This window comes from Mustelus asterias, chromosome 3 (assembly GCF_964213995.1).
Source record: "Mustelus asterias chromosome 3, sMusAst1.hap1.1, whole genome shotgun sequence".
Classification (NCBI taxonomy): domain Eukaryota; kingdom Metazoa; phylum Chordata; class Chondrichthyes; order Carcharhiniformes; family Triakidae; genus Mustelus; species Mustelus asterias.
Window position 1 is genome coordinate 127,804,168 of NC_135803.1, and position 27,470 is coordinate 127,831,637.

The 27,470-nt window shown below is 44.0% G+C and overlaps 1 protein-coding gene across 1 annotated transcript in view; it reads left to right on the plus strand.

The window, feature by feature from the left end:
* Nucleotides 1–27,470, plus strand: part of dnah12 (dynein, axonemal, heavy chain 12) — a 184,003-nt gene that overhangs the window by 94,408 nt on the left and 62,125 nt on the right. The window contains exons 34-42 of the mRNA XM_078203274.1: nt 759–897; nt 6,854–7,020; nt 7,635–7,890; nt 9,912–10,211; nt 13,684–13,862; nt 15,210–15,402; nt 15,504–15,665; nt 17,841–18,035; nt 23,487–23,620. Of these exons, the coding sequence (XP_078059400.1) occupies nt 759–897; nt 6,854–7,020; nt 7,635–7,890; nt 9,912–10,211; nt 13,684–13,862; nt 15,210–15,402; nt 15,504–15,665; nt 17,841–18,035; nt 23,487–23,620 (1,725 nt within the window). The remainder of the gene's footprint in view (nt 1–758; nt 898–6,853; nt 7,021–7,634; nt 7,891–9,911; nt 10,212–13,683; nt 13,863–15,209; nt 15,403–15,503; nt 15,666–17,840; nt 18,036–23,486; nt 23,621–27,470) is intronic.

The following is a 27,470-nucleotide window of genomic DNA, read 5'->3' on the forward strand; positions in this document are numbered from 1 at the left end:
GGGACCAGAGAACCTCACCGCCAGTGAACAGCACGCTGCTTTTCACTGCCGAGAAACACATGGCTCGGAGGCCAGAGAATCTCCCCCATTATTGCCATTCTTTCACTGCTGCTGAGTCAAAATCCCTACCTAAGATGGCTCACCACCAATTTCTCAAGGGCAGTTAGGGATTGGCAATAAATGCTGGCCTAGTCAGCGATGTCCACATCCCTTGACTGAATAAAATAAAGTTACCATTAACAAATACTCATTAGCTGATAAATTACGTTCAAGATAAAGGTCTTTGATATTGAAACTTTGTAGTAGATTTCATCGTCAGTGCCTGCTTGGCAATCTGCTGTAACAGATTGTCTATCCTTCATAGCACCTGCCCAGTTTTCATTCCATTAGAATCAATGAAATGAAAGTCGGGTGGAAGTTAAATAAACTGTTTCACCCAGAGGTGAAGACTAAAATCTATCCCTTTATTTTTAAAGTTAAATTCTATCATTGAGAACTATTGTAATCTTAATTATTTTATCGGCACGTCTGATTTCACTTGGATATGTGATCATATAAAATGTGCATAATCAAATTTTCTGGCTCATTCAGTTTACTTTGCATTTATATACATAGTTTATATAAAGTAATTTGCATTTAATGAAATTATTTATTCCATTATGTTTGTGTATGTTTAGTTTACAGAATGTTAGAAATGTTACTAAAATATATTATCATTTTAAACAATTTGTAAAGCTAATGTTTTTTAATTCACATAGACCTCTTCTGTTTGTGGGCCAGACTGGCACTGGGAAGTCACTCTACGTTCAAGATAAACTAATGAACAATTTAGATAAGGATCGTTACGTACCTTTTTTCATTAACTTTTCAGCACGAACTGGTGCTAATCAGATTCAGGTACGTCATCACTTTTTAAAGTCACTGGACAAAGTGGGGAAAAGAGGATTGACAGGAATTTTGCTCCTTCTCATCTTCGAACAACACCCTGCCTGCACGAATTCTTACCATCTTGATAGGGACCAGTAACTTAAAACAAAATTGAACTTCCAGTTATTAACTGAAAGAACTATGCTATGAGATTTCACTTGTTAAACAAAAACATTTGCTGTACGGGAGTTAAACAAAACAAGCACGACTAACTTAACACATAACTTGCAGGCTCCAGGGTGGTGTTTCTGGGGGTACCCCAAAGATGAGCTAGGCTTTCCTCCTGGAGGTTCCCAGATAGGGATTGGATAGCAATTGCCCAGGAAGTGCAGCCTTCCAAAGGGAAATTGCCCTGTACTGGAAACCATCTGAAAATGCAATTTAAATTGTAAACTACAGATTGTTCCAATTGTGTTATACCTATAGTTAACCAGGAAAAGTTAGAAGAATTTAAACCATTTCTAGCTCCTGCGTCCAGTAAGGCTCATCCCAGGCTAAGGCTAGTGCTTTAAAAATAGGAGGAATGGCTTACTTACCTGCAACTGAGCTGCCCTTGATTATAGGCCGCGGGAGCGAGCTGTATTACACAGATCTTACCTGGCCTGAGTCAGAAGGTCGAGTGAAATAGGATCACCTGGATTTCCAGTTAAGTAATTTCGAGCAGAGTGGTAATCCTACTCATATACTACTCCATCCGAACTTACAACCCAACTATATTTTATAAATACTAATATTTCACACCCTAAAATTCCCCTATACAGGATCTTGAGGATTCATTCAATTCTCCATGAATTAAACCAAGGTATGCAACAGCTCGCCTGAAATCACATTCCTTTCTCCTTCACTGCTCCATTATTCTCCAAGGTATCATTTGTGGGGTCTGTCCACCAGTGTATGGCTAGACAACCCTCCAACTCTCCTTGGTGGGGGGGGGGGGGGGGGGGTGGCATGGTGGCATAGTGGTTAGCACTGCTGCTTCACAGCGCCAGGGACCCGGGTTCAATTCCCGGTGTTAGTCACTGTCTGTGCGGATTCTGCACATTCTCCCTGTGTCTGCATGAGTTTCCTCCGGGTGTTGCAGATTCCTCCCAATGTCCGAAAGACGTGCTGGTTAGGTGCATTGGCCATGCTAAATTCTCCTTCAGTGTAGCCGAACAGGCACCGGAGTGTGGTGACTGGGGATTTTTGCAGTAACTTCATTGCAGTGTTAATGTAAGCCTACTTGTGGCACTAATAAATAAACTTTAAACTTTAAGACTTCAGGACTGTTAATTCCTCAGTTCAAGCCTGGGGTCTCATTACATCCTTGCATTGTGGTTCCAAACCAGAAAACACTGTCGGTTTCTGATAGCCCTTGTTCCAGGTCCACAGCTCCTGGCAGACTCTCTCTCTGCCTCTGACCCCAGTGGCTTACAAACACTGACTCAACCTCTCTGTGAGAAATTACAAAGAACTAAATCCCGAACACAAACTTACCTCCCTGCATAGCCTATTTCCATACCAATCTGAAATGTTCCAGACCAAAATTGAAACCTTCTTTAACTTCAAAATATTCCTTTGGTTCTGGGTCCCGAATTAATATATAAACACCTTATTGAGATAACTAGGCATCCTTTCTCCAACAAGAGCTCAGAGAGGGGTCATCCATTGATAAAGGTTTTCCCGTTTCCAACTGCGTTAAATAAACACAGATCAGCCTTTGATTTCACTTGTTTTAGGTTTGTTTACCAAGTTCTCAACAGGTGTTTCCATTTATCTCGCATTCAAAATTTTCCATCCCCAAACTAAAATTTATATTTCTAAACCTAAAAATCAGATATTCGTAACAGGAACTGGTGAGAAAGAAATGGCCTGGACCGTGTCCTTCACAGTTGAACAGTCCACTAATAACTGTCTAGTTATTACTGTGTAGGCATAACTTACTGCCAAAGTCCAAGCAGGATTTGAGAGGTGCAAAAGGGGAATAATATTGGAAAAAGTTACAGTTTAAAAATGTCCTTCACTTTGAACTGTAAAAATGTTTTTCAATATTTAACATAATTAGGATAGTTACCTGGAGTTTCTGAATAAACTTAAAATGTTTTGGCTTCTTATGTTTTAAATCTCCTCATAATATGTTTAATGAACAGTTGATGCAGCATATTAGCATTCAAGCTTGCTGTGCACTACAACATCGCATTGCAGATCTCGGCTTGTGATTTGACACACAACACATTCAAATAAATGGCATCTTGCTCTTAGCCTCTCAATTATTTTAATTACTCACAAATTGCACATTAATTGGTCATTAAACTTGCCATAGAAAGTTAGGGCTGGTGATTATGAGTGCAAGTACCTTTCAAATAATTGTTAATTGATAATTATTAATGCATTGCTAATCTAACTGCTCGAGGCTGAAAGGAGTCCATTATACTCAGTCGCATTCCTGCTTGTTGCAAATTTTTCTTAGAGATTTAAAACAGTTCACATTTTTCATTTTTATATTTTTTCCTACTTTTCCTTGCTACCCCTTTTCACTCTTTCTCTCTCTTAACCCACACGGTGGGCAGAACTTTACAACCTTGCTCAGGCGAGACTGGAAATTCCCACCTGAGGTCAACATAGATTTCTGTTGTTGGACCCTGGCCCGCCCTGATTCCATGGCGGGCGAGGTGGTAGGTTTCTAGCCAATATCTCCTTCTTCACTGAGTCAGGATGACTCGGGAGAATTTTAACAATGGCAGACATGTTCAGATTCCTGCCCTTTCCTGGACAGTCTGTTTTTTTGGGAATGTTTTTAAAGGATGCAGGCTGGCACCATCAAAAGCCTACATCCAGCACTCTCAACCCAGCAAAGATAGGCATGTCCTACCCCCCCCGCAATTTATATGGAGTTGGGTCAGGATTTTCAAGAGTCGTGGTTCATAGCCCTTCAAGAGAGTTGTGAACCTTAGTCTGCATGAAGAAACATTTTAAAAGGCAAGTTCCAAAGGCCTGCCTCATGCCCCAGTGCCAAACTCTAGCATTCCACCCAACCCCCCTGACACTTCAGGCCCCCCATGCAGAGCTATAGCACTTCCATGTCTATTGACCTACTATACACTGTCTGGAATTAATGAGCCCCACAGTGAGAGATAGAAAGTGTAAAAACAGCTTTGAATAAAAGTAATTCATTCATAACTTTCTTCTGTGTTGAAAAATGTCATTACACTACAAGCTAATGAACGTATCAATCATCCAGACATTTTAAAGTATCAATAACAAAAACACAAACTCTTTAAACCACTTAATGTCATGTAAACAAACATTTGTGAAATTGACAGCAGAGATAAGAGGCCCTGAGCTGTCAATCAAGCATTATTTTCTTTGGGGGCATGGGAGTTGCAATAAGAGTAAAGTTGTCTTGGCTCTCAGCCAAACATACATAATGAGGTTTGGCTGAGAACTCAGACATCCATTAACCTTCCTTCCTTGTCAATCATTGTTTTCCTTCTCAATCCTTAAATTTCATTGGTTAAAGAGATAAACTGTTGGCCCACTGGAGCAATATCTTGGGGCATAATTATGTTGCTCTGACATGAAGTAGCCCAATATAAATTGCAAATAAAATCATGAGTTGCAATATCAACACTTTCATTGTGGAAACAAGGAAATGGCAGCGACTTTGAACAAATGTTTTACATAAGAACATAAGAACATAAGAAATAGGAGCAGGAATAGGCCATCTAGCCCCTCGAGCCTGCCCCGCCATTCAATAAGATCATGGCTGATCTGACGTGGATCAGTACCACTTACCCCCTGATCCCCATAACCCTTAATTCCCTTACCGATCAGGAATCCATCCATCCGCGCTTTAAACATATTCAGCGAGGTAGCCTCCACCACCTCAGTGGGCAGAGAATTCCAGAGATTCACCACCCTCTGGGAGAAGAAGTTCCTCCTCAACTCTGTCTTAAACCGACCCCCCTTTATTTTGAGGCTGTGTCCTCTAGTTTTAACTTCCTTACTAAGTGGAAACATCTGTCTTCAAGATGCTAAAAGCATTCCAATAATAGTAGAAAATCAGGAAGCAAAGGGGAGGAACATGCAGCATTATTACCACTACAGAAACAATACCAGACAAAATAATGGAGCTAAAGGCTGACTAGTTCCCTGGATCTGATAGCCTGAATCCTAGAATCTAAAAGAAGTGGCTGCTGAGATTATGGGTGCATTACTTGCAATCTTCCAAAATTCCTTAGTTTCTAGAAAGGTCCCAGTAGTTTGGAAAACTACAAATACAATGTCCCTATTTAAGAAGGGAGGGAGATAGAAAGCTGAAAATTATAGGCCAGTTAGCCTAACATCTGTCATTGTGAAATGCTGGAATCCATTATTTAGGGGTTAGTAGCAGGACATGCAGAAAATCATGATGCAATCAAGAGTCAACATGGTTTTACATAACATTAGAACTAGGAATAGGAGTAGGCAATTTAACCCCTCGAGCCTGCTTTGCCATTCAATACAATCATTGCAGATCTCAGCTCAGCCTCTACTCCACTTTCCTGCCCATTCATCATAGCCTTTCAAACCCTTACTAATTAAAAATGTGTCCACTTCTTCCTTAAATTTACTCAATGTCCCGGCATCCACAATGCTCAGGGGCAATGAATTTCACAGACTCATGACCCTTTGAGAGAAGTAATTTCTCCTCATCTGTGTTTTAAATTTGCCACCCTTTATCCTAAAACTATGACCCTGGGCCCTATTTTACCATTTTGATTCTAAGTGCTGGGCGGTCTTGAAGTGGGAGTGTTTCAGATCGACTTTTAGACCCGTTTTCAGGAGCACCCATATGCACTCTGCCTGAAAAAATATCAGCAATTCCAAATCATGCTGCAGAAGCCTATGGGTGGGGCTTAACATGCCCAAAATCCTGCAGCTCCGATCGGCGCCTCCAACTGCGTATGCACAGACAAAAAAAACAATAGAATGCCGCTTCACTCCCAGGCCGGATAATGCCTCCCCCTGGGCCCCACAGACATTGCCCCACCCCCACAACATTACCGACCCCCTTATCCTGCCAGCCCCTCCGCCACCTAGACCGATTGCGGGCCTCTCCCCCCCCACCCCTCACTGATCTCAGTCAGAGTGGCAGCGGACCCCCTCCTTCCTCCTCACAGATCACAGGCAGAGTGGCAGCGGACCCCCCTCCCCCCCCCTCCCCCGCCACGATCTCAAGCAGAGAGCCATCGGACGTTCAGCAGTTACCTCCTCACTAACTGGAGTGCCCGAATCGGACTTTTGTAGAGCATGTCTGTTTTGCGCCGATTCCGGATGGGCGAACGTGGTGGTAAAGGAGGAAGTGCCAGTAAGGTTGGGCGTGCAGCCCATTAAGTCAATTTAAATGCATGCAAATGCATCCGTTTCTGGCGTGGTCCCGATCGTGGCCATTTTGGGCCTTGGTAAAGGGGGAACCGGCGCGGAGGTGGGCACGGATCACGCTATTCACCTCATGCCCGACTTTACCAAGTTTTTGCGCCCGAAAACGGGTGCAACTTAATGGTAAAATCGGACTCCTCATGTTCTAGATTGCTCTACAAGAGGAAACATCCTCCCCACGTCTATGAATCCAGAACAAGGGAACACAGTTTTAGAATGAGGGATTCTCCCATTTAAAATGGATATGATGAGGCATTTCTTCCCTGAGACTCATGAACGTTTGGAATTCTCTATCCCAGACAGCTGGGAAGGCTGAGTCGTTGAATATAATAAAGGCTGAGAAAGACAGATTCCTGAATTATTTGGATGGGGTAGTCAGTAGTTTTGGGGAACTCACAGAAAGTGGAGTTGAAGACAAAATCAGATCAACTATTGAATTGCAGAGCACTCATTGAATGACCTACTCAAGCTCCTATTTCTCAGGCTCTCGTGAATATAAATTATTTATTTTTATTCTGTCTATTAGAACATTATCATGTCCAGGCTGGATAAAAGGCGGAAGGGAGTATATGGCCCTCCAATGGGAAAGAAGTGTGTGATCTTTGTCGATGATATGAACATGCCGGCATTGGAAATATATGGTGCTCAACCTCCTATTGAACTGCTCAGGCAGTACTTTGACCACGGAAATTGGTAACTATGCAGTTTGAAGCCTAGCTAATATTTTGTTTGGAACGATTAATGCAGTCACTAAGACCACAGTTTCTGAAGAAAATCAAGTAGTTCATTTTATTATGTGTCAGCTAACCGTGCAGACAATACAAATCAGCATAAGTACTCAGCATTTCCATGATTGTTCCATTAGCAGATGTTCAAACAAAAGTACCTTTTACTTTTCTTAGCCATATTTTAACTCAAGCCTGACAGAGTTCAAAATGGAACTCTTTGTTTCTTTGTCAAGTGATTTGAATCAGTTTGTTTGCCCATGAAATAAAACCAATCGTGATCACTCAGCATAATACTATACCACTGTCTTGTAAACAATATATTTTGAGGAAGAGATGCGTCAGTGGACCTTAATGGCCTCAGTTGGCTACCTGCCACTTGCAGGCACGCAGCTGTTTTACCTATAACCCAGCCTCCTTTCAAATGACCTGGAGGTGGGATAGTGCCAGCAAACCAGGGGGCTGGTTGGTGACAGGAAATTCTGGGTCTGTTTGCCTCCAGTATGCTTCCAAAATTCTACCTTGTGCCTCTGAAGGTCATTTTGTAAGTCTCATCATTTTTATTTATTTTATATATTCTAGGTATGATCTGAAAGACACAAGTAAGATCACGCTGGTTGATATACAACTGGTTTCAGCCATGGGCCCACCAGGGGGCGGTCGAAATCCTGTTACTCCTAGATTCCTGCGTCACTTCAATATTTGTACCATTAATACATTTAGCGATGAAACTATGGTCCGTATTTTCTCAAACATTGTAGCTTTCTACCTCCGCAACAATGAATTTCCTACAGATTTCTTTACCATTGGAAATCAGATTGTTAGTGCTACATTGGAGGTAAGTATTTTGGAAATCTTATATCAATCCCTATCGCCCCTCCTCCTTCAGTGCCCCCATTTCCCTTCCTCCTTCAATCCCATAATTTCCTTATCCTTTGACACCCCATCGCCCGCTTCATTCAATCTCCATTACCCCCTCTTTCAATTCACCCAGTACCCCTCCTCCTTCAACCCCACCATTGTTCACCTCCTTTAAACTCCCACTGCATCCCCATCCCTCCCCATCGTGTCCTCTGCATTTGAAATTTTGTTACACTTTTATTATTTGGTGCAGTATAGATGGATTTGCACAAACATCTCTTTTATCATATTTCAGTATTGAGGAAAATGTTAAGAGTCTATTATAATGGATGTGATGACAGGATACTTGGGAAACATCAACTGGATTAGACAATGAAAAAACATCAAATCATGTGATCATCTCTTAGAGCAACTTGCAACCCTTTTAAAGGGTTAGAATGAAAGGGAAATCATTATTTGATAAACCTGCTTGAGTTTTTTAAGGCCATAACTAGTGGAATAGATAGAATAATAACCGTTGGATATGGTGCATTTGGATTTTCAGAAAGTGCACAAAAGAGGTTAGTGTGCAAAATTAAAGAACATGGATTTGATAGTAGTATGCTGGCATGATTTAGAATTGGTTAGCAGAATAAATCGATCTTTTTCAGAGTGGTAAGGGGTAACGCAGGGATCAGTGCTTGGGCCCCAGCTATTCATAGTAGATATCAATAATATGGATGAGTGAGATAAATGTAATGGGGGTGATTCTCCCAGCCTGCTGCGCTGCAAGAATGCAATTGACCTGCCGGGGTGGGGGTCAGGGCGGAGAGGTCTGGAATTCCAGTGATCAGGGGCAGGGGAGGAATCGGAGGTGCAGCATTGCAGGGGCTGGCCAGCGATTGATGCAGTATAACATGGATACGTGTGAAGTTACCACTACGGTAGGAAAAATAGAATGACAGAGTATTGTTTGAATGGTGACAGACCTGGAAATGTTGATATGCAAAGGGACCTAGGTGTCCTTGTATACCAGTCACTGAAAATAAGAATGGAGCTACGGCAAGCAATTAGGGAGGCACATGGTATGTCAGCCTTCATTGCAAGAGGATTTGAGTACAGGAGCAAGATATCTTACTGCAGCGGTACAGGACTTTGGTGAGACCACACAATCCAATGTTGGTCTCCTTACCTCAGAATTGCCCTGGAGGAAGTGCAGTGAACATTCACCAGATTGATCGGGGTAGCAGGGTTATCATATGAGGAGAGATTGGGCCAACTAGACCTATATTCGCTGGAGTCCTATATTCACTGGAGTTTAGAAGAATGAGAAGGAATCTCATTGAAACATATAAAATTCTGACAGGGCTGGATATACTGGCTGCAGCATTTCCCCTAACTGGGGTGAGGTCTAGAACAAAGGTCACAGTCTCAGGATATGGGTGCACCTTTTTGGACTGAGCTGAGAAAAAACCTCCTCTCAGAGGGCGGTAAACCTGTTGAATTCTCTGTCACAGAAGGCTGTGGAAGACAAGTCACTGAATATGTTTAAGAAGGAAATAGATTTCTAGAGAGTAAATGCGTCAAGGGGAATGGGGAGAGAGCAGGAGTAGGGCCTTGAGATAGAGGATCAGCCATGACCATATCGAATGGTGAAGCAATCTTGAAGTGCTTCTTTGTTTCTATGTATTCCAGGTTTGATCTCAAAAAAGTCTTGTACAATTTCAGAAAGTCTTCTCTATTTGTCTACTTCAACCCCTTTGGAATAAATACCAGTATGCCATTTGCTCTTCTACTGGATTGCTGTACCTGCATATTAACGTTTTGTGTTCCTTGTATGAATATCATCTGCTGAACCTCTTTCCACACTAACATGTTAACTCCTGAAGTTGAACAAGTTCAAGTTGTACCTATCTGGTAGATAATGACTTAATTACACTTATTTGAGAATAAAAATTAAGATAAGAACACTATATTGTTCCTATGTTTGAATCATGTTATCCTTTCACTCTATTCCAGGTGTATAAAAAAGCCATTGAAAATCTACTTCCTACACCTACAAAATCCCACTATACCTTTAACTTGCGAGATTTCTCACGGGTTATTCAAGGCTGTTTGCTTATTAAGAAAGAGTCAATTGAGAATAAGCGTGTGCTAGTTCGTCTGTTTGTGCATGAGGTCTTCCGTGTGTTTTATGATCGCCTGGTGGATGATCTGGACCGAACCTGGTTATTTGAACTGATGAAGACCATCGTGAAAAATCATTTCAGGGAGAGTTTTGATTCTATATTTGAGCATTTGATACATGGCACCGGACATGTGAGTCTGATTTCTTGTTGATTTTGAAAGTTAAACGTCTGGTTACTTGAAGTGCCCTTTTAAGTATTCTCACTATACCACATTGACCTCTTATTATTATGCACTTTGACTTAATTGCCTCTTACATAATACTGTTTGCGGCTCCTTTTGTATATATGGGCAGCACGGTGGCACAGTGGTTAGCACTGATGCCTGATAGCGCCAGAGACCCGGGTTTGATTCCCGGCTTGGATCGCTGTCTGTGTGAAGTCTGCACATTCACCCCGTGTCTGCGTGGGTTTGCTCCAGGGGCTCCAGTTTCCTCCCACAGTCCAAAAGGCATGTACTGGTTAGGTGCATTGGCCATGCTAAATTCTCCCCCAGTGTACCCGAACAGGCGCTGGAGTGTGACAACTAGAGGATTTTCACAGTAACTTTATAGCAATGTTAATGTAAGCTTACTTGTAGAACATAGAACATAGAAAAAATACAGCGCAAACAGGCCCTTCGGCCCACAAGTTGCGCCGGTCATGTCCCTACCTACCTAGGCTTATATATAGGCTTACCTAGAACCCTCAATCCTATTAGGTCTCATATACTCATCCAGAAGTCTCTTAAAAGATCCTATCGAGTTTGCCTCCACCACCACTGACACTAATAAATAAAACTTTAAAAATATAAATATTCAGACATTTAACTACAAGGACCAGAATTTTACAGATAAAATTTGGGCAAGCGCCTGACCCAGAACGGCATAAAATCCTGAGATATTTGGCTCCACCTGTGAATTCCCATGCCCTTGTAAGCTGCAGTGAGTTTCATGATCTGGAATTTACTGCTGTAAAGTGTGGTGAAAGCAGATTCAATAATAACTTATAAAAATGAATTAAATATATATTTGAAAAGGAACAAATTGCAGCGCTATGGGTAAAGACCAAGGTAGTTGGATTAGTGAGTAGCTCTTTGAAAGAGACACGATATACTGTATCATTAATAGTATTTGAATTATTTATAAATTAAGTACAACGAGTTAAGTGCAACGAAAAAGATTGCTTGGCACACAATGCCCTCATGGTTGAGTGTGATTTTGTGAAGGAAGCTTGTGTGAACCAACTCTTTGCAGAGAAGTTTTCACATTCCAATATTTTTTGCAGTACTCAGACAAAATCTGTAGCGATAAACCTCAAAATTCTCTGAGCAATTTGTTTTCACAATGGGCCCGATTTTACCATCACGTTGCGCCCGTTTTTGGACGCAGAAACTTGGTAGAGTCGGGCGTGAGGCGAGTCGCGCGATCCACGACCACCTCCACGCCTGTTCCCCCTTTACCAAGCGCCTAAAATGGCCATGATCGGGAGCCGCGTCCGAAACTGGCTCGACAGCAATTTAAATGCATTTGCATGCATTTAAACTGACTTAATGGGCTGGACACCCAAACTTACCGGCAGTTCTCCCTTTACTACCCGTGTTCGCCTGTCCAGATTCGGTATGAAACAGACATGGTCGGCAAAGGTCCGATTCGGGAGCCCCAGCTTCTGAGGAGGTATGTTCAGAGCTTCCGGCAACTCTCTGATTCAGATCGCAGGTAGAGGGGGCGGGAGGGAGGCGGGTCAGATCGCTCTCCAGTAGGGTGAAGGGAGGCAAGTCAGATGGCTCCCTGGTGGGAGGTGACAGAGGTGGGTCAGATCGCACTCTGGTAGTGGGAAGGGAGGCGGGTCAGATGGCTCACTGGTGCGGGAGAGGGAGGCGGTTCAGATCGCAATCTGTGGGGGGGGGAGGGAGGCAGGTCAGATGGATCTCTGGTGGGGAGGAGGGAGGCGGGTCAGATGGCTCTCTGGTTGGGGGGGAGCGGGAGGGTCCGCTGCCACTCAGCGTGTGATCAATAGGGGGGCAGGGAGCCATGATCGGTCTGGGTAGCGGAGGGGTGGGTGATAAAGGGGATGTTGTAGGGTGGGGCAATATCTGTGGGGGCCAGGGGGAGGCATTATCTGCCCTGGGAGCGATGTTTCAGGGGAGCGTTTTTCTACTTTTTTTACTGTGCGTGTGCAGTCGTAGGCTCCGATCAAAGCTGCAGTGTTTCGGGTGCGACAAGCCCCACCCACAGGCTTCTGCAGTGCAATTCAGAATCGCTGCTTTTATTTCAGGCAGAGTGCATATGGGGGGGCGCCTGAGAATGGGTCTAAAAGTCGGATCTGAAACACTCCCAGATTCAGCACTTAGGGCCCTATTTTACCATTGCGTCACGCCTGTTTTCAGGTGTGAAAACGTGGTAAATTCGGGTGTGAGGCCATTAACACGATCTGCGCCCGCGTCCGCACAGATGGCCACTTTACTGAGACCCGCAAATGGCCGCAATCCGATTCGTGCCTGAAACGGGCGCAATGGCGATTGAAATGCATTCGCATGCATTTAAATTGAATTAATGAACTCCCCGCCCAATTTTATCAGCATTTCCCCTTTACCACTGTGTTCGCCAATCCGGAATCGCGCCAAAATGAACATGCTGAATAAAAGTCTGAATCGGGCCCTCCAGCTGCTGAAAAGGCGAGTTCAGAGCTTCCAATGGCTCTCTGACTCAGATCGGTGGTGGGGGGAGGGCGTGAGGCCGATCAGATCGTTCTCTGGTTGGAGGGGGGGGAGGGGAATGAGGCCAGATCGTTGTCTGGTTGGGGTGGGGGGGAAGGCTGATTATTGTCTGGTGGTGGGGGGAGGGCCGAACGTTGTCTGGTGGGGGGGGAGGGCCGATCGTTGTCTGGTTATGGGGGGGAGGGAGGCGGGCCAGATCATTCTTTGGTGAGGGGGTGGGGAGGGAGGAGGAGGCGGGTCAGATGTTCCTCTGCGGGGGGGAGTGAGGCCAGATCATTCTCTTGGGGGGGTGTGGAGTGAGGCCAGATCATTCTCCTGGGGGTGGGGGGAGGAGGGAGGAAGGTAAGATGTATCTCTGGTTGGGGGAGGGGAGACCCGATCGCTCACTGGTGGGGGGGTGCGGGAGCGGGGGGGCAGATGGATCTCTGGTGGGGGATCCGCTGCCACTCTGCAGGTGATCGGTGTGGGGGGGGGAAGGGGACAGGGGGTCGCGATCGGTCTGGGTAGCGGGGGGTGGGGTGGATAAGGGGGACAGTGATATCTGTGGGGACCATCGCTCCCGCTTTTTGCTCCTGGGCACTTTCTCCACTTTCTGCGGCCCGGGAGTGATCTGACACGTGCGCGCTTTTTCAAATTTGTTTCTAACTGCACATGCGCAGTTCAGAGGTCCGATCGTTTCTGACGTGCTAAGCCCCGCCCACAGCACGAATGGGACCCGCGATTTTTTTTTCAGGTTAAGTAGGTATGGGGGCGCTTGAAAGCAGATTTCCAAGTCGGATCTGAATTGCACCCAGATTCAACACTTAGAATGAAAATGGTAAAATCAGGCCCTTAGAATGAAAATGGTAAAATCGGGCCCAATGTTTCTGGATTTTGTGTGCTAATTCAACAATTCATTTTACTGTAGGTCACTGAAGAGGATTTGAGAAGCCTGTTGTTTGGTGACTACATGAATCCTGATTTGGAAGGAGATGAACGATTGTATGCAGAGGTTCCCTCAGTTAAAGAATTTAATGAGGTGGTCGTGATTTGCCTAGATGAGTATAATCAGACCCATAAAACCCAGATGAATCTGGTTATATTCAGGTACTTTTAACAATATTTTCCCTCATATATAGTGTAATGTTTAGCTTTTGCCTGAGGCATTTGAGGGTGTACTGAAACAAGTTGCCTAATAAGCCACACCCCACTTCTTACTATTTGATGAGATGGCTGTAGAAGATTTTTGGGTTCCTTTTCAGGTTAGCTATTTTTCTTTTCCCTAATTCAGTATTTGCCAGTCTTACTTTCCTCTTCACTCCCACTTTCAGCTTGTTATATTTGGCCAGGATCTCGCTTGAAGATGTAACCTAAAATGGATCTTGCACCCTTTTTTAAAATTTGATTATATTCTCTGTTATTGTTCTCTTGTCATTCAAGGGGCCCTAGCTTTGATTCCCTTATCTTTCACCCTTGTTGGAATGTAATTACCTGTGCTTGAAGCATATCCTCCTTAAAGGTCACACCCCCACCCCCGATTGCCCCCTGGGACATCACCCCCGCAAGCCGATCGCCACCCCGAACATTGCCCACCCCCACTCGCTGCCCTGGTCAATCCCCATCCTCTTAAATCGCTGTGACAGCCAATCCCCACCATCCCCCCCACCCTGCCCTTCCCCCCCAGTGCATATTACCCACTTTCCTCCCTCTCCCACGGAGCTGCCCCTTGCCTGTTCTGTCATGGCTCCAAACCCCCCATCATGGGTCTGCCCCCTTCGGGACCCACACCCTTGGCACTGCCCAATGCCTGGCGGGCAGTGCCAGGGTGCCAGGCTGGTGCTCTCCCATGGTCACTGGCCACCCTGCCCTTGACCACCCAGGGGGCTTCAATGGCCTTTGTTCCCACCGGTGAGGCCATTATGTCTGGTCTCCTTTGATAGGGACCATACATGATCCTCGCCAGTGAGGACCTCAACCGGCGAGCAGGTAAGTGCAAGGGGGCCCGGACAATAGCATCCAGGACTCCAGGGGATTTTCACAGTAGTTTCATTGCAGTGTTAATGTAAGCCTACTTGTTACTAATAAATAAACTTTAAAAACTTCTAATTATATTTAAATTAGGTAATGCATAATTAAATAGGCTTCATACCCTTTATGGGCATGAAGCTGGTTTTGCCAGCAAAACGGGGCCAGTAACATCACAAGAGGCGAAAATTTGGGCTTGAACCCAATTTTATGCCTTTCACCCAATCTTACCGGCTCACCATACTGATCAACCGGCGGAACGAGCCAGTAAGATCACCCCGCTTCCCTTGTGTTTTCGGAAATACAGCGATCAGGTCTGATTCCTCTTTTTCTCTGCCAATATGCTCCCTCGCTCTTTCTCTCACCACTATTTTAACTGCTTTGTGTGCTGCTATAGGTGAGAAAAGTCAAATTTACATTTTCTGCTAGGTATGTGTTGGAACATTTGTCCCGGATCAGTCGAATACTGAAACAGGCAAGAGGTAATGCTCTTCTGGTGGGAGTTGGGGGAAGTGGCCGTCAATCCATGACTCGTTTGGCCACATCAATGGCTAAAATGGTTATCTTTCAGCCCGAAATCTCCAAGAGCTATGGAACGAATGAATGGAGAGAGGATTTAAAGGTAACGTTTATTTTTTTTAAACTGTTTAGAATCACTGCTGATTCACAACAATAAGTTTACCTCTATTTTATCACTGAAAATACGCAACTTTTTTTTGGCAGCATTTGCTTCGAAGTGCAGGAATGAGAGGTCAACCCACAGTGTTCCTCATTACTGACACACAAATTAAAGAGGAGGCATTCTTAGAGGATGTAGACAGTTTACTCAATACTGGTGAAGTGCCAAACCTCTTTGCAGCTGATGAAAAACAGGAGATCATGGAGGTGTGAAATATCTATGATTCAAATTGTGCAACTATACATCATGAAACGTAAAAATTCTTACAATCAGACTATAGGTTTGTAATGGATGGCATTTGGTTTAATACATGGATAAAAGCAAAACACTGTGGATGCTGGAATCTGAAGCAAAAACAGAAAATGCTGGAAAACCTCAGCAGGTCTGACAGCATCTGTGGAGAGAGAATAGAGTAAGAGTTTTAACAACACCAGGTTAAAGTCCACCAGATTTATTTGGTAGCAAATGCCATTAGCTTTCGGAGAGAGAATAGAGCCTATGTTTCGAGTCCAGATGACCCTTCGTCAGAGCTAAGAGCAAAGGAAATCAGAAGAGATTTATACTATAAGGTGGGGGGGGCTGTAATTGGACAAAGGAAATGTAAATGAGGATGAAGAAGACTGAGAAAGGTGCTAAACGGGAGGTTTGTGGGGGTGGGGGAGGGAGGGGGCAGCAAGATGGAGAGCAGGAATGGAGAAGTGAAAAAATGGAAGTGAGAAAGAAGGATGATAAAAATGAAAGAATGAGATGAAAAGAAGAAACAAAATGAAATAAAATAAATGGAAAAGGGTGAAGGTGGAGGAGAGAGTTCATGTTCTGAAGTTGTTGAACTCAATGTTCAGTCCGGAGGGTTTAATACATAGTTGTACATAAGTTGTACTTCTATCAAAAAGCATAATTTTGCAATTGTACCATAGATTGGATAATATTTTCCCCCAGAATAAACCATTTGGCCAATCCACCTAACGTGCACATCTTTGGACAGTGGGAGGAAACCGGAGCGCCTGGAGGAAACCCACGCAGACGCGGGAGAACGTGTAGGCTCCACACAGACAGTGACCCAGGCTGGGAATTGAACCCGGGTCCCTGGCGCTGTGAGGCAGCAGTGTTAACCACTGTGCCACTGTGCCGCCCTGCTTACTTTCCTACCTATCATTGCATCATCAGCAAACTTAACAACCATACACTTGATCCCTTCATCCATTGATATAAATTGTAAATAATTGATGCCTGGGGCACCCCATTTGTCACATCTTGTCAACTCAACAATGACCCATTTACGTCTACTCTCTGTTAGGTAACTAATCCCCTAGAATGTTAATATGTTACCCCCTATACAATAAGCTCATATTTTGTGTAGTGTCCTTTGATGTGACACTTTGTCAAATACCTCCTGGAAATCTAAGGACAACATTTCCATGGGTTCCCTTTTATCCAGATTGCTTGTTATTTCCTTAAAGAACGCCAATAAATTCGTCAAACGTGATTTCCCTTCACAAAACCATGTTGACTCTGCCTGATTGCATTTAGATTTTTTAAATGCCCTACTGTAGCCTCCTTAAAAGTAGATTCTAGCAATTTTCCAGTGACAGATGTTAAGCATACTGACCTGTAGTTTACCTCTTTTCTGCCACTTTAGGCAAGTAAAGGTCCATGGTGACCTCTAACATTGATATTTCTAGAATTTGTGGACCTCATTAGCATGAACCAAACAAAGTAAATGCCACTAAATGTTCCTTCCGATCTGTGAAGATTTCAAATTGTGACTTGACAAACCATTCTCAGTTGGCTCCTTTTTATATTCTTTGGTCATTTAAAAACGCAGAACTACCATCCTCATTCAAAGTAAGCAGGCTGTTAGATCCACAAATTAATCAATCACAATGTGCAATGCTGGCACAACCATTAAGATTGTGATCCAAGGAATTTCAGGGACAGTGTGATTAAATAAGGGCTGCACGGGAGCACAGTGGTTAGCACTGCTGCTTCACAGCTCCAGGGACCTGGCTTAGATTCCCGGCTTAGGTCACTGTCTGTGTGGAGGTTGCACATTCTCCTCGTGTCTGCGTGGGTTTCCTCCGGGTGCTCCGGTTTCCTCCCACATTCCAAAGATGTGTGGGTTAGGTTGATTGGCCATGCTTAAATTGCCCCTTAGTGTCCTGAGATGTGTAGGTTAGAAGGATTAGTGGGTAAAATATGTAGGGATATGGGGATAGGGCCTGGGTGGGATTGTGGTCGGTGCAGACTCGATGAGCCGAATGGCCTCTTTCTGTACTGTAGGGTTTCTATGATTTCTATGAATAAGAAAGCTGCAATATTTGATGACCATAGGAGTAAATTTTTAACAGCATTTGGTGATAATTTCCATTTTAATTTCACAGGGCGTCCGCGTAGCAGCTCAAGCAGGAAATAAAAATGCCGACTTCAGTCCTCTAGCTCTCTTTGCTTTCTTTGTGAGTCGCTGCAGGGAGAACTTACATGTTGTTGTGGCCTTCAGCCCCATTGGAGATGCTTTCCGAAATCGTCTGAGACAATTCCCTTCACTCATCAACTGTTGCACTATTGACTGGTTCCAGGTATGTTAAATATTTTTAATGCTGGATATTAATGTGGGTCTACCTTCAAGTAGAGGGGGTATAGAAGAGATTTACTAGAATTACAGTAAGAAGTCTCACAACACCAGGTTAAAGTCCAACAGGTTTATTTGGAAGCACGAGCTTTCAGAGCGCTGCTCCTTCATCAGGTGAGTGGAGGTAGGTTCACAAACACGACATATATAGACAAAGACACAATTGCAAGATAATTACAGATTGGAATGTGAAAAATGTTGGAATGCAAATCTTTACAGGTAATCACAGCTTTACACGTACAAAGAGTGTGCGTGGAGAGAGGGATAATCACAGGTTAAAGAGGTGTGAATTGTCTCAAGCCAGGACAGTTCATAGGATTTTGCAAACCCAGGTAGTATGGTGGGGGTTACAAGTAATGTGACATGAACCCAAGATCCCGGTTGAGGCCATCCTCGTGTGTGCGGAACTTGGCTATCAGTTTCTGCTCGGCGATGCTGTGTTGATGTGTCTTGAAAGCTGCCTTGGAGAATGCTTACCCAAAGATTGGAGGCTGAATGCCCTTGACTGCTGAAGTGCTCCCTGACAGGAAGGAAACACTCCTGCCTGGCAATTGTTGCGCAGTATCCGTTCATCTGTTGTCGTAGCGTCTGCATGGTCTCACCGATGTACCACGCCTCGGGACATCCTTTAGTGCAGTGTATGAGGTAGACTTTGTTGGCCAGTCGAATAAGTATGTACCCTGTCCCTGGTGGGTGGTGTTCTCACATGTGATGGTAGTATCCATATCCATGATCCGGCACATCTTGCAGAGGTTGCTGTGGCAGGGTTGTGCGGTGTCTTGGTCGCTGTTCTCCTGAAGGCTGGGTAGTTTGCTGCACAGTAAGAAGTCTCACAACACCAGGTTAATTTAGTAGCAGGTTTATTTAGTAGCACAGGCCACAAGCTTTCGGAGCACTGTGCTCTGAGAGCTTGTGGCTTGTGCTACCAAATAAACCTGTTGGACTTTAACCTGGTGTTGTGAGACTTCTTACTGTGCTTACCCCAGTCCAACGCTGGCATCTCCACATCATAGTTTGCTGCAAACAATGGTCTGTTTGAGGTTTTCCGATTGTTTGAAGGCAAGTAGTGGGGGTGCAGGGATGGCCTTGGTGAGATGTTCATCATCATTGATGACATAAGGCTTCGAAGAAGGTGTCGTAGTTTCTCCGCTCCGGAGACGATACTGGACGATGAAGGGTACTCTGTCAGTCGTGTCCTGCGTTTGCCTTTTGAGGAGGTCGGTGGGGTTTTTTGCTGTGGCGTGTCAGAACTGTCGATCGATCAGTCGAGCGCCATATCCTTTTCTTACGAGAGCGTCTTTCAGCATCTGTAGGTGCCTGTTGCATTCCCCCTTGTCTGAGCAGATCCTGTGTATACGGAGAGCTTGTCCATAGGGGATGGCTTCTTTAACGTGTCTAGGGTGGAACCTGGAGGAGTGGAGCATCATGAGCTTATCTGTGGGCTTGTGATAGAGTGGAGTGCTGAGGTGTCAGTCCTTGATGGAGATGCGTGTGTCCAAGAATGCAAACGATTCTGGAGAGTAATCCATGATGAGTCTGATGGTGAGATGGAACTTGTTGATGTCATCGTGTAGTCTTTTCAGTGATTTTTCGCTGTGAGTCCAAAGGAAGAAAATGTCATTGCTGTATCTGGTGTATAGCGTCGGTTGAAGGTCCTGTGCAGTGAAGAAGTCTTGCTCGAACTTGTGCATGAAGATGTTGGCATATTGATGTGCAAATTTCGTTCCCATGGCTGTTCCGTGTGTCTGGATGGAGAACTGGTTGTCCAAGGTGAAGATGTTGTGGTCCAGGATGAAGCGGATGAGTTGTAAAATTACGTCTGGAGATTGACAGTTGTCGGTGTTGAGTACTGAGGCAGTTGCAGCAATGCCGTCATCGTTGGCGATGCTGGTGTAGAGTGCCGAGACGTCCATTGTGACGAGGAGCATTCCTGGTTCAACTGGTCTATGGGTGCTGAGTTTCTGTAAGAAGTGTGTAGTGTCGCGACAGAAGCTGGCAGTTTCTTGCACGATGGGTTTCAGGATGCCCTCGATGTAGCCAGAGAGGTTCTCACACAGGGTCCCATTGCCTGATACATTGGGACAGCCGGGTGTGTTGGCCTTTGGGAGGCAGTAGAGATCTCCAACATGAGGAGTACGTGGGATGAGAGTATGTCGGGTGCTCTGAAGGTCTGGACCAAAGGTCTTGATTGGACTGTTGAGTTGGCAGGTGTGTTCTTTGGTCGGATCTGCGGGTAACTATCTGTAGTGTTCCTGGTTGTTCAGTTGTCGGAGATTATTTTACTCAGGACAATGTTTTGTATTATATTTGATAAATGGTCGATAACAAGACTGCATTAAGATTGGTGGGTTCTCCTCACAAGCAAGGCCAATTACTATGCTGAAGCAGCTAACAAAAGTTCCTAGGGTACAAAATGTGTGCTGCTGTTTTTCATGGCTATATGCTGACATAGCTCTGCTTGCATCCGAAGAAGTTAAAAGAGAAGGAACATGATGACACGGTGTCAACGTGCTGTGCACCACATAAATACTGTGACTGACTAACAAATATGTAGAGAATGCCTTCCTTATTCAGTCCTGAAACTACAAGCAAGGTGGACCCTGTTCTGGGACTCAGCAAGTTGCAGCTTTTGACTAATTGTGCTCAGGCAAAGTTGTGGAAGTGCTGTGGTGAGTTACTGGAGAGAGGTTTCTGATTATAACAGAGAAGTAGAGTTGCAAAACATTGCATAAGTACGTGGGCAGTCGTAGCAGTGCCACTTGCTCTGCAGTATGCACAGGACAGGAAGGAGAATTTGTTAGGTCAAATGAAAAGGGCAAAAGAGACCATGTAATGAGGCTTTTCTTCAGTTGAAAGGAATTTCCCCACCCCAACATGGATTGAGCATCTCCTTATTATGTCTAATTCAGACTCCCTGTGGAAAAGTCCTCTTGGAAGAGCTGAGGGACAACATCCAAGATGTACAGGTTAGGTGGATTGGCCATAGCATCAGGGACATTAGCAGGGTAAATATGTGAGGTTACAGGGATAGGGCCTGGCTGGGATTGTTGGTGCAGGCTCGATGGGCCAAATGGCCTCCTCCTGCACTGTAGGAATTCTATTTTATGATTCTATGATCAAGGACACTCAGAGTAGCAGTAGTGGAAGGACCAGCAAGACCATGCTGCTTGATGCTGATGTACTCACGGGACAGAACCTCAGTACTCTCCATCATCTGTTGGAGTACAGATTGCTGGACTATCAGCCTGTATGTTTAGTCGTGGACTGAGATATGGATGCATAATGGCAGCTGTCTGTACTATTAGGGTCCCAGATCAGAATCCCAAGGTATATTATGAAGACAGAATAGACCCCAACTATTTTTCTACCTCGGCATAAATGTGAGGATAGGATATTTCTTTATGGGAATGATCCCTCTGACAAACTATGGATCTTTTATAGTGAAACAAACTTTATTTAATAACACAGTTTAAATATAACTTTAACAAAAGGAACAGCTTAACAGTTGAACAATATTTAAAAATGAAAGGAAGCAACTTTAGCTTATAGCTTATGACTGTTCCAGTTCAAAATAAGTCCCATTCATATCCACTTTTAAATAAATACAACTAACAAACCCAGGCATACTTTCCTTCACAGAGAGATAGAGGTCTAGAAGCCTGGAAAATCCTTCTATCTTCAACCAGGCTACAGCTGCAACTGACTACCTTCTGCAACTGTTTTTCTTCTCTCTCTGCTATAGAACTAGTTCTGCACAATAACCTCATCATTACATGACCCTGTCAATCACTCTAATCAGAAATCCCAGGGGAACTTAAGTAAACAAAAGTCTAACTCTAAATAAACACTTGCATGGTTGAAATGAGTAATTATCCTGCTCTTTGAAAATCTGAGCTGCATTCCCTCCAGACACACCGACTGCCTGTAGCATAAAGCTGAATTTTTAAACATTCTTCTTAAACATAATATATATCATCTATCATCACTACTATCATCACAGTACCTGAATGGAGCAATTGCAGCCTGATTGGCAGCAGCCAAAGTCTACATACCAGTAGCTAGGGAACTCACAAGCTCTCCCTGATATTCCACTGCAGCACTGATACAGCAACAGGACTCCAACAATACTGCAGTGGCAGCTGAGAAAGCAGTTAGCAGACACTCCATCATGGGCCAGTCTGACAATGCTCCATGGAATTGCTCACCACTTTCCTAGTGAATAGGATGGGTTTCAAGCTCTGCCTTGGTAGAAGTAGACTCACCCATGCTCCTAGACAGTGACTGGGGGCTATCTGGCAAAACTGTCAATGCAACAAGCATCTTAGTGTGCCTGTTCATTAGTTTTCTCTAAGTGTGGTCCACCCCAATGAGGTTCTCATCTGAGTTTCCTCCAGTAGAACTGATGTGCCAGTTCACTCTCCAGGAGGTTTGCACAAAAGCTTGCCTATCCCACTGTCCTAGCTACAGGCCACTCATGCCCTGTAATTCAGCCTGTGGAATTTTCCTGTCCCACTCGCCATGGGCGGACCATGAGTTACCAGCTATCTGACAGCACAGAAGCACAAGGAGAGGTAGGACATAGGGAACGGGGTTTGGTGAGGTAATCAGGAGGTCTATCTCACTCCATCAGCAGTTTCTATTTCATGGCGCTTTGAGGATTAGGATCCACCATGAGTTAAGAACTTGCAGAAATTTACTGCCAGCCAGGGTGGCCTGTGCTGCATTGAATGTGCCAGGCTCCATTGCATTGCTGCCATTGATCCAGTTGATCATCTCCTCCAGGATGATAGAGGAATGTATCCATCCTGACCAGTCTCAGTTCTCTGGCTTTTCCATCTGTTTTGTACCACCTTCACCTGCAAGTGAGAAGGCAGAATGTCATTAACTTTCGGTAGGTTTGGAGGAGGGATGTGTATGCCTGGTAAGATCTAAAGGGATGTGCGAGTGAGCTGCAATGTAAGGATGTTAGGAATGCATAAAAGTCACAAATTATGTAAATGTGTGGCTGAAGGTTTTGGTGGGCATATTTCAGAAGTGGTGCAAATTATGGTTTGGCATTAAACTTAATATTAACCAGCTAAGTATTATTAACTTTATGGAGTGAACAGCACAACTCCAGTCTTGTGCTGTGGTGACACCAAAATGCAAATTCTGGGACAACATATTTTAAAGTTAATGGGATGGGGTTTTACAATATTGCAACAGTTAGGTCTTCATAAACATTTAGGCTTTGGAGGTATATCAGAAGCCTTAGGCCAAAAATGTAAAAATTGTATTATGATCATTATACATTTCAAAATCCAGTAATTTTATGCATTTCCTATTGTCACTGAATTCCTTTCCTGGTAACAACAAATAAACATTATTTCTTACTTAAATATTTGATTTTCTTCGACAGCCATGGCCTGAAGATGCACTTGAACGAGTTGCGAACACCTTTCTTGAAACCCTGGAACTGACAACATTTGAACGTAAAGAAGTTGTTCCTATTTGTAAATTCTTCCACACGTCTGTTATTACGCTATCAACAAAGTGAGTCTGCAATATTAGATTGCGTATTTGATATCTGTTCACAAAATTCAACACACCTTCAGCAACTTCATATTAGAAAAGCAAACACAATTAATTCAAGTGAGTTGAAAGCTTTAGGTTTCCGGAAAATAAATTGGACAGATTTTAAATGGCTAGGTAGGAATGGAAAAGTAACTCACAATGAATCATGACAGAGACTTATCTCTAGCTCTTTCTTTAACCAATGCTGTTTTTTACATGAAGGCAGCCCAGATGCCCATTTATAACCATTTAAGGGATGTGAGGAGCTGATGTGCTGTTATCACAAAGGATTGCAATATGTGCCAATCCTATTGAGCCACTGCCACTCCCATTGATTGGCAAGAAAACAGACTGTAGGAAGTCCAAGACTAGTTGAAGCCTCTATTCAAATAGTCCACCAGTCTTTTTAAAATAGGCAGGATTGTGGCAGCAAGACCTTCACAGACCCCTGTACAAGGGTATATCTGCAGAGAACCACACACCCCTAGCTAATGTATCCACAGAAATAACCACATGCCTCCTCGTAGACAGCAAAGTTTTTATGCCACAGGCCACAAAGCCACAGAAACTGGAATTAGACTCCATGAGTTTGATTTTACAGGGCATTGTGGTCCATGTAATTTAATGACGAGAGCAGTGTTAATTGTTACAAGGCAAGACTTCCACTCCCTATCTCAAAATCACAAAAGGAGATCATTCTGTCCGTCATATGTAAATTAGCTCTCCAAAGGAGCAATTTATCTTGGTTCCCCTCTCCCCCGTCTTCTCACATTCATTCTTTTCAGGTATTAGAGTCATAGAGTCATAAAGGTTTACAGCATGGAAACAGGCCCTTCGGCCCAACTTGTCCATGCCATCCCTTTTTTTTAACCACTGAGCTATTTCCAATTGCCCACTTTGGGCCCATATCCCTCTATAGCCATCTTACCCACGTAACTGTCTAAAAGCTTTTTAAAAGACAAAATTGTACCCGCCTCTACTACTACCTCTGGCAGCTTGTTTCAGACACTCACCACCCTCTGAGTGAAAATATTGCCCCTCTGGAGCCTTTTATATCTCTCCCCTCTCACCTTAAACCTATGCCATCTAGTTTTAGACTCCCCTACCTTTGAGAAAAGATATTGACTATCTAGCTGATCTCTGCCCCTCATTATTTTATAGACCTCTATAAGATCACCCTACGCTCCAGAGAAAAAGTCCCAGTCTGTCCAGCCTCTCCTTAATCCAATCCATTCTTAAAATGCCTCAATTGAACCTGCCTTCATTCCCAGGCAGTGCATTTCAGACCTCAATCACTAACTGCATGATAAGGTTTTTCTTCATGTCTCCGTTGTTGCTTTTTCCAATTATCTTCAATCTGTGCCCTCTTTTTCTTGATCCTTCTACTAATGGCAACAGTTTTTCCCTATCCACTCTGATTTTGTATGCCTCTATTGAATCTCCTGTCAATCTTCTCTTCTCCAAGGAAAACAGTTGTATGCTCTCCAATTTATCAATGTAACTGAAGTTCATCATTTCTGGAACCATTTTCACAGATCTTTTCTGCTCTCTCTCTAATGCCTTTGTATCTTTCCTAAAGTGTGGCCTCAGACGAGACACAATATTCCAGTTGAGGCTGAACCAGTGTTCTATACAAGTTGAATATAACCTCCTTGCTTTTGTACATGATGCCACTAATAATAAAGGCTCCAGATGCTGTATGCTTTATTAACAGCCCCTCAACCTGTCTTGCCATCTTCAATGATTTATGTGCATATATACCAACATCCCTCTTCTCCCGAACCCACCTTAGAGCTGTACCTTTAGTTTATAACGTCCCTCTGCGTTCTTCCTATCTAACTGAATCTCTTCATACTTCTCTGCAGTAAATTTCATCTACCACATGTCCAACCATTTCACCAACCTATAGTCCTAGCAGCACCAGACTTTGCAGGGTGTCCACTGCTGGACTATTGGCTGTCCCATAAAAAGGACAGGTGGGGTGAGGTGTAGAACTGCCACTGGTAAAATAGAAACTGGGATGAGTTGAAGCCCTTAAGTGGCTATCAGTTAACCAACCATTAAATAAGTATTGCTACAATTGTACAGGGTTCTGGTGAGGCTATGCTTGGAAAACTGTGTGCTGTTTTGGTGTCAATATTCGAGGAAGGATATACTTGCAGTGGAAGTGGTACAGCAAAGGTTCACTAGATAGTCCCTGGGATGAAAGGTATCCTGAGAGGATGAGTAAAATGGGCCTATATTCTCTGGAGTTTAGACAAATGAGAAAAGAACACCGGGTGGGGGGGGGGGGGTTGGGGGGGGGGGGGGGGGGCACAGTCTCAGGATAAAGGGTCGATCATTTAAGATTGAGATAAAGAGAAATTTCTTCATTCCAGGGGTTGTGAATGCTCCATACATCGAAGGCTGGGAAGACAAATGTTGGTGTCTCAGGGAATCAAGGGGAGAATGTTGGGAAGTGAAGTTGAAACCAAGATCAACCGTGATTGTATAGGACATATGGTCCTATCTTTTATATTCCCATCATCTTATTCCTGTCAGGCCACTGACTGTGCTGGCAGCATGTAAATATTGCCCAGGAATTAAAATTCCACAGGCCTTAATGTTAGGGTTATAAATGCGTTTTACACTTGGTTGCATTTTGTCCATCAAAATGGGTGTTAAAATAAAAACTCACTGTTTACTTTCATTAGTGACTCTGCAAATACTTAACTGTTTGTTAGTTTAGCCTCTTAAAAAATACTTGTATGTGATCGATAATAGTATTCTATTCAGAGAGGGCATGAATGCACAATGGAAATTTATCTGTTAAATTTGAGGCACTATACAGGTCTGCTATTTGTTCAGGACAAAATTATCACAAACTATTTAAGCCGCTCACTCCAGGCTTGGCAATTAAAGCAGACTTTTGTGTTGAGCATGAGAAAAGGATTTAATAAAGCTCAAATTGTAATGGCAAATCTAAACCAAGTCTGGAATACAGCAGAATGTGGCTCCCTTGAGGAGGGCACTTTGGCTTGAGTATAACTCCAGTGTAGTGTGAAGCTTGTTTTTAAACAATACAAACCTGTTTTCCTGTTAAGGGAATGGTTGCTTTAAAAATCTAGTGACTGGGAACAGAACTCAATTGTCATAGTATGATTCACAACATACTGGGGCTTTTACCATCTGCAAATTACACTCTGCACATCTCAAACCGCGGTTTTGAGGCTTTCTAGCAGATCCAGGCAATTCCTTGCTTAATCCATGTTATAGGCTGGATTTTAAGCTCCCCTGCTGACGGGTTTGAAGACAACGGGGCTCATGAAATGCATCACCTGCTACCTAGCCTTCTGCCGCCCCCTGTCTTACAGGGGTGAACCTCCTTTGCAGGGTCCTGGGCCCATTGGAGGCAACCCCAACAAAGGTCCTCTCCTTCCCCCACCACCCACACCCCAACAACCTCCAACCTCTCATACCCAATCCTCATCTTTTTCATGCCCCTTTCAGGACTTGCCAGCCTGGACCCAGCAATACTCCGGGTTTACCTTGCCACAGCTGGGATTACACAGATTCCAGCCATCTGATTAGCTGGCCCTTCTCTAAGACGGGACCTCCTCCCAAGACTGGAGCAAACGTCTCGCCTTGGAGCAATTAACACTGCTCCAAGCATTAAATCGCTGCGGGGCAGGCAGTAATATTGTGGGTGGACTCCCTCCCAACTTTTCAGAGATTGGGAGTGGGGTATCATGGATCGGGATCACTGCCTCATAAAACGCAGCCCATCATCTGGTGAATTTTCTTTTGTGAATTTGACGCCAATGTGAAGTTTCACAATATTTATTTGTTT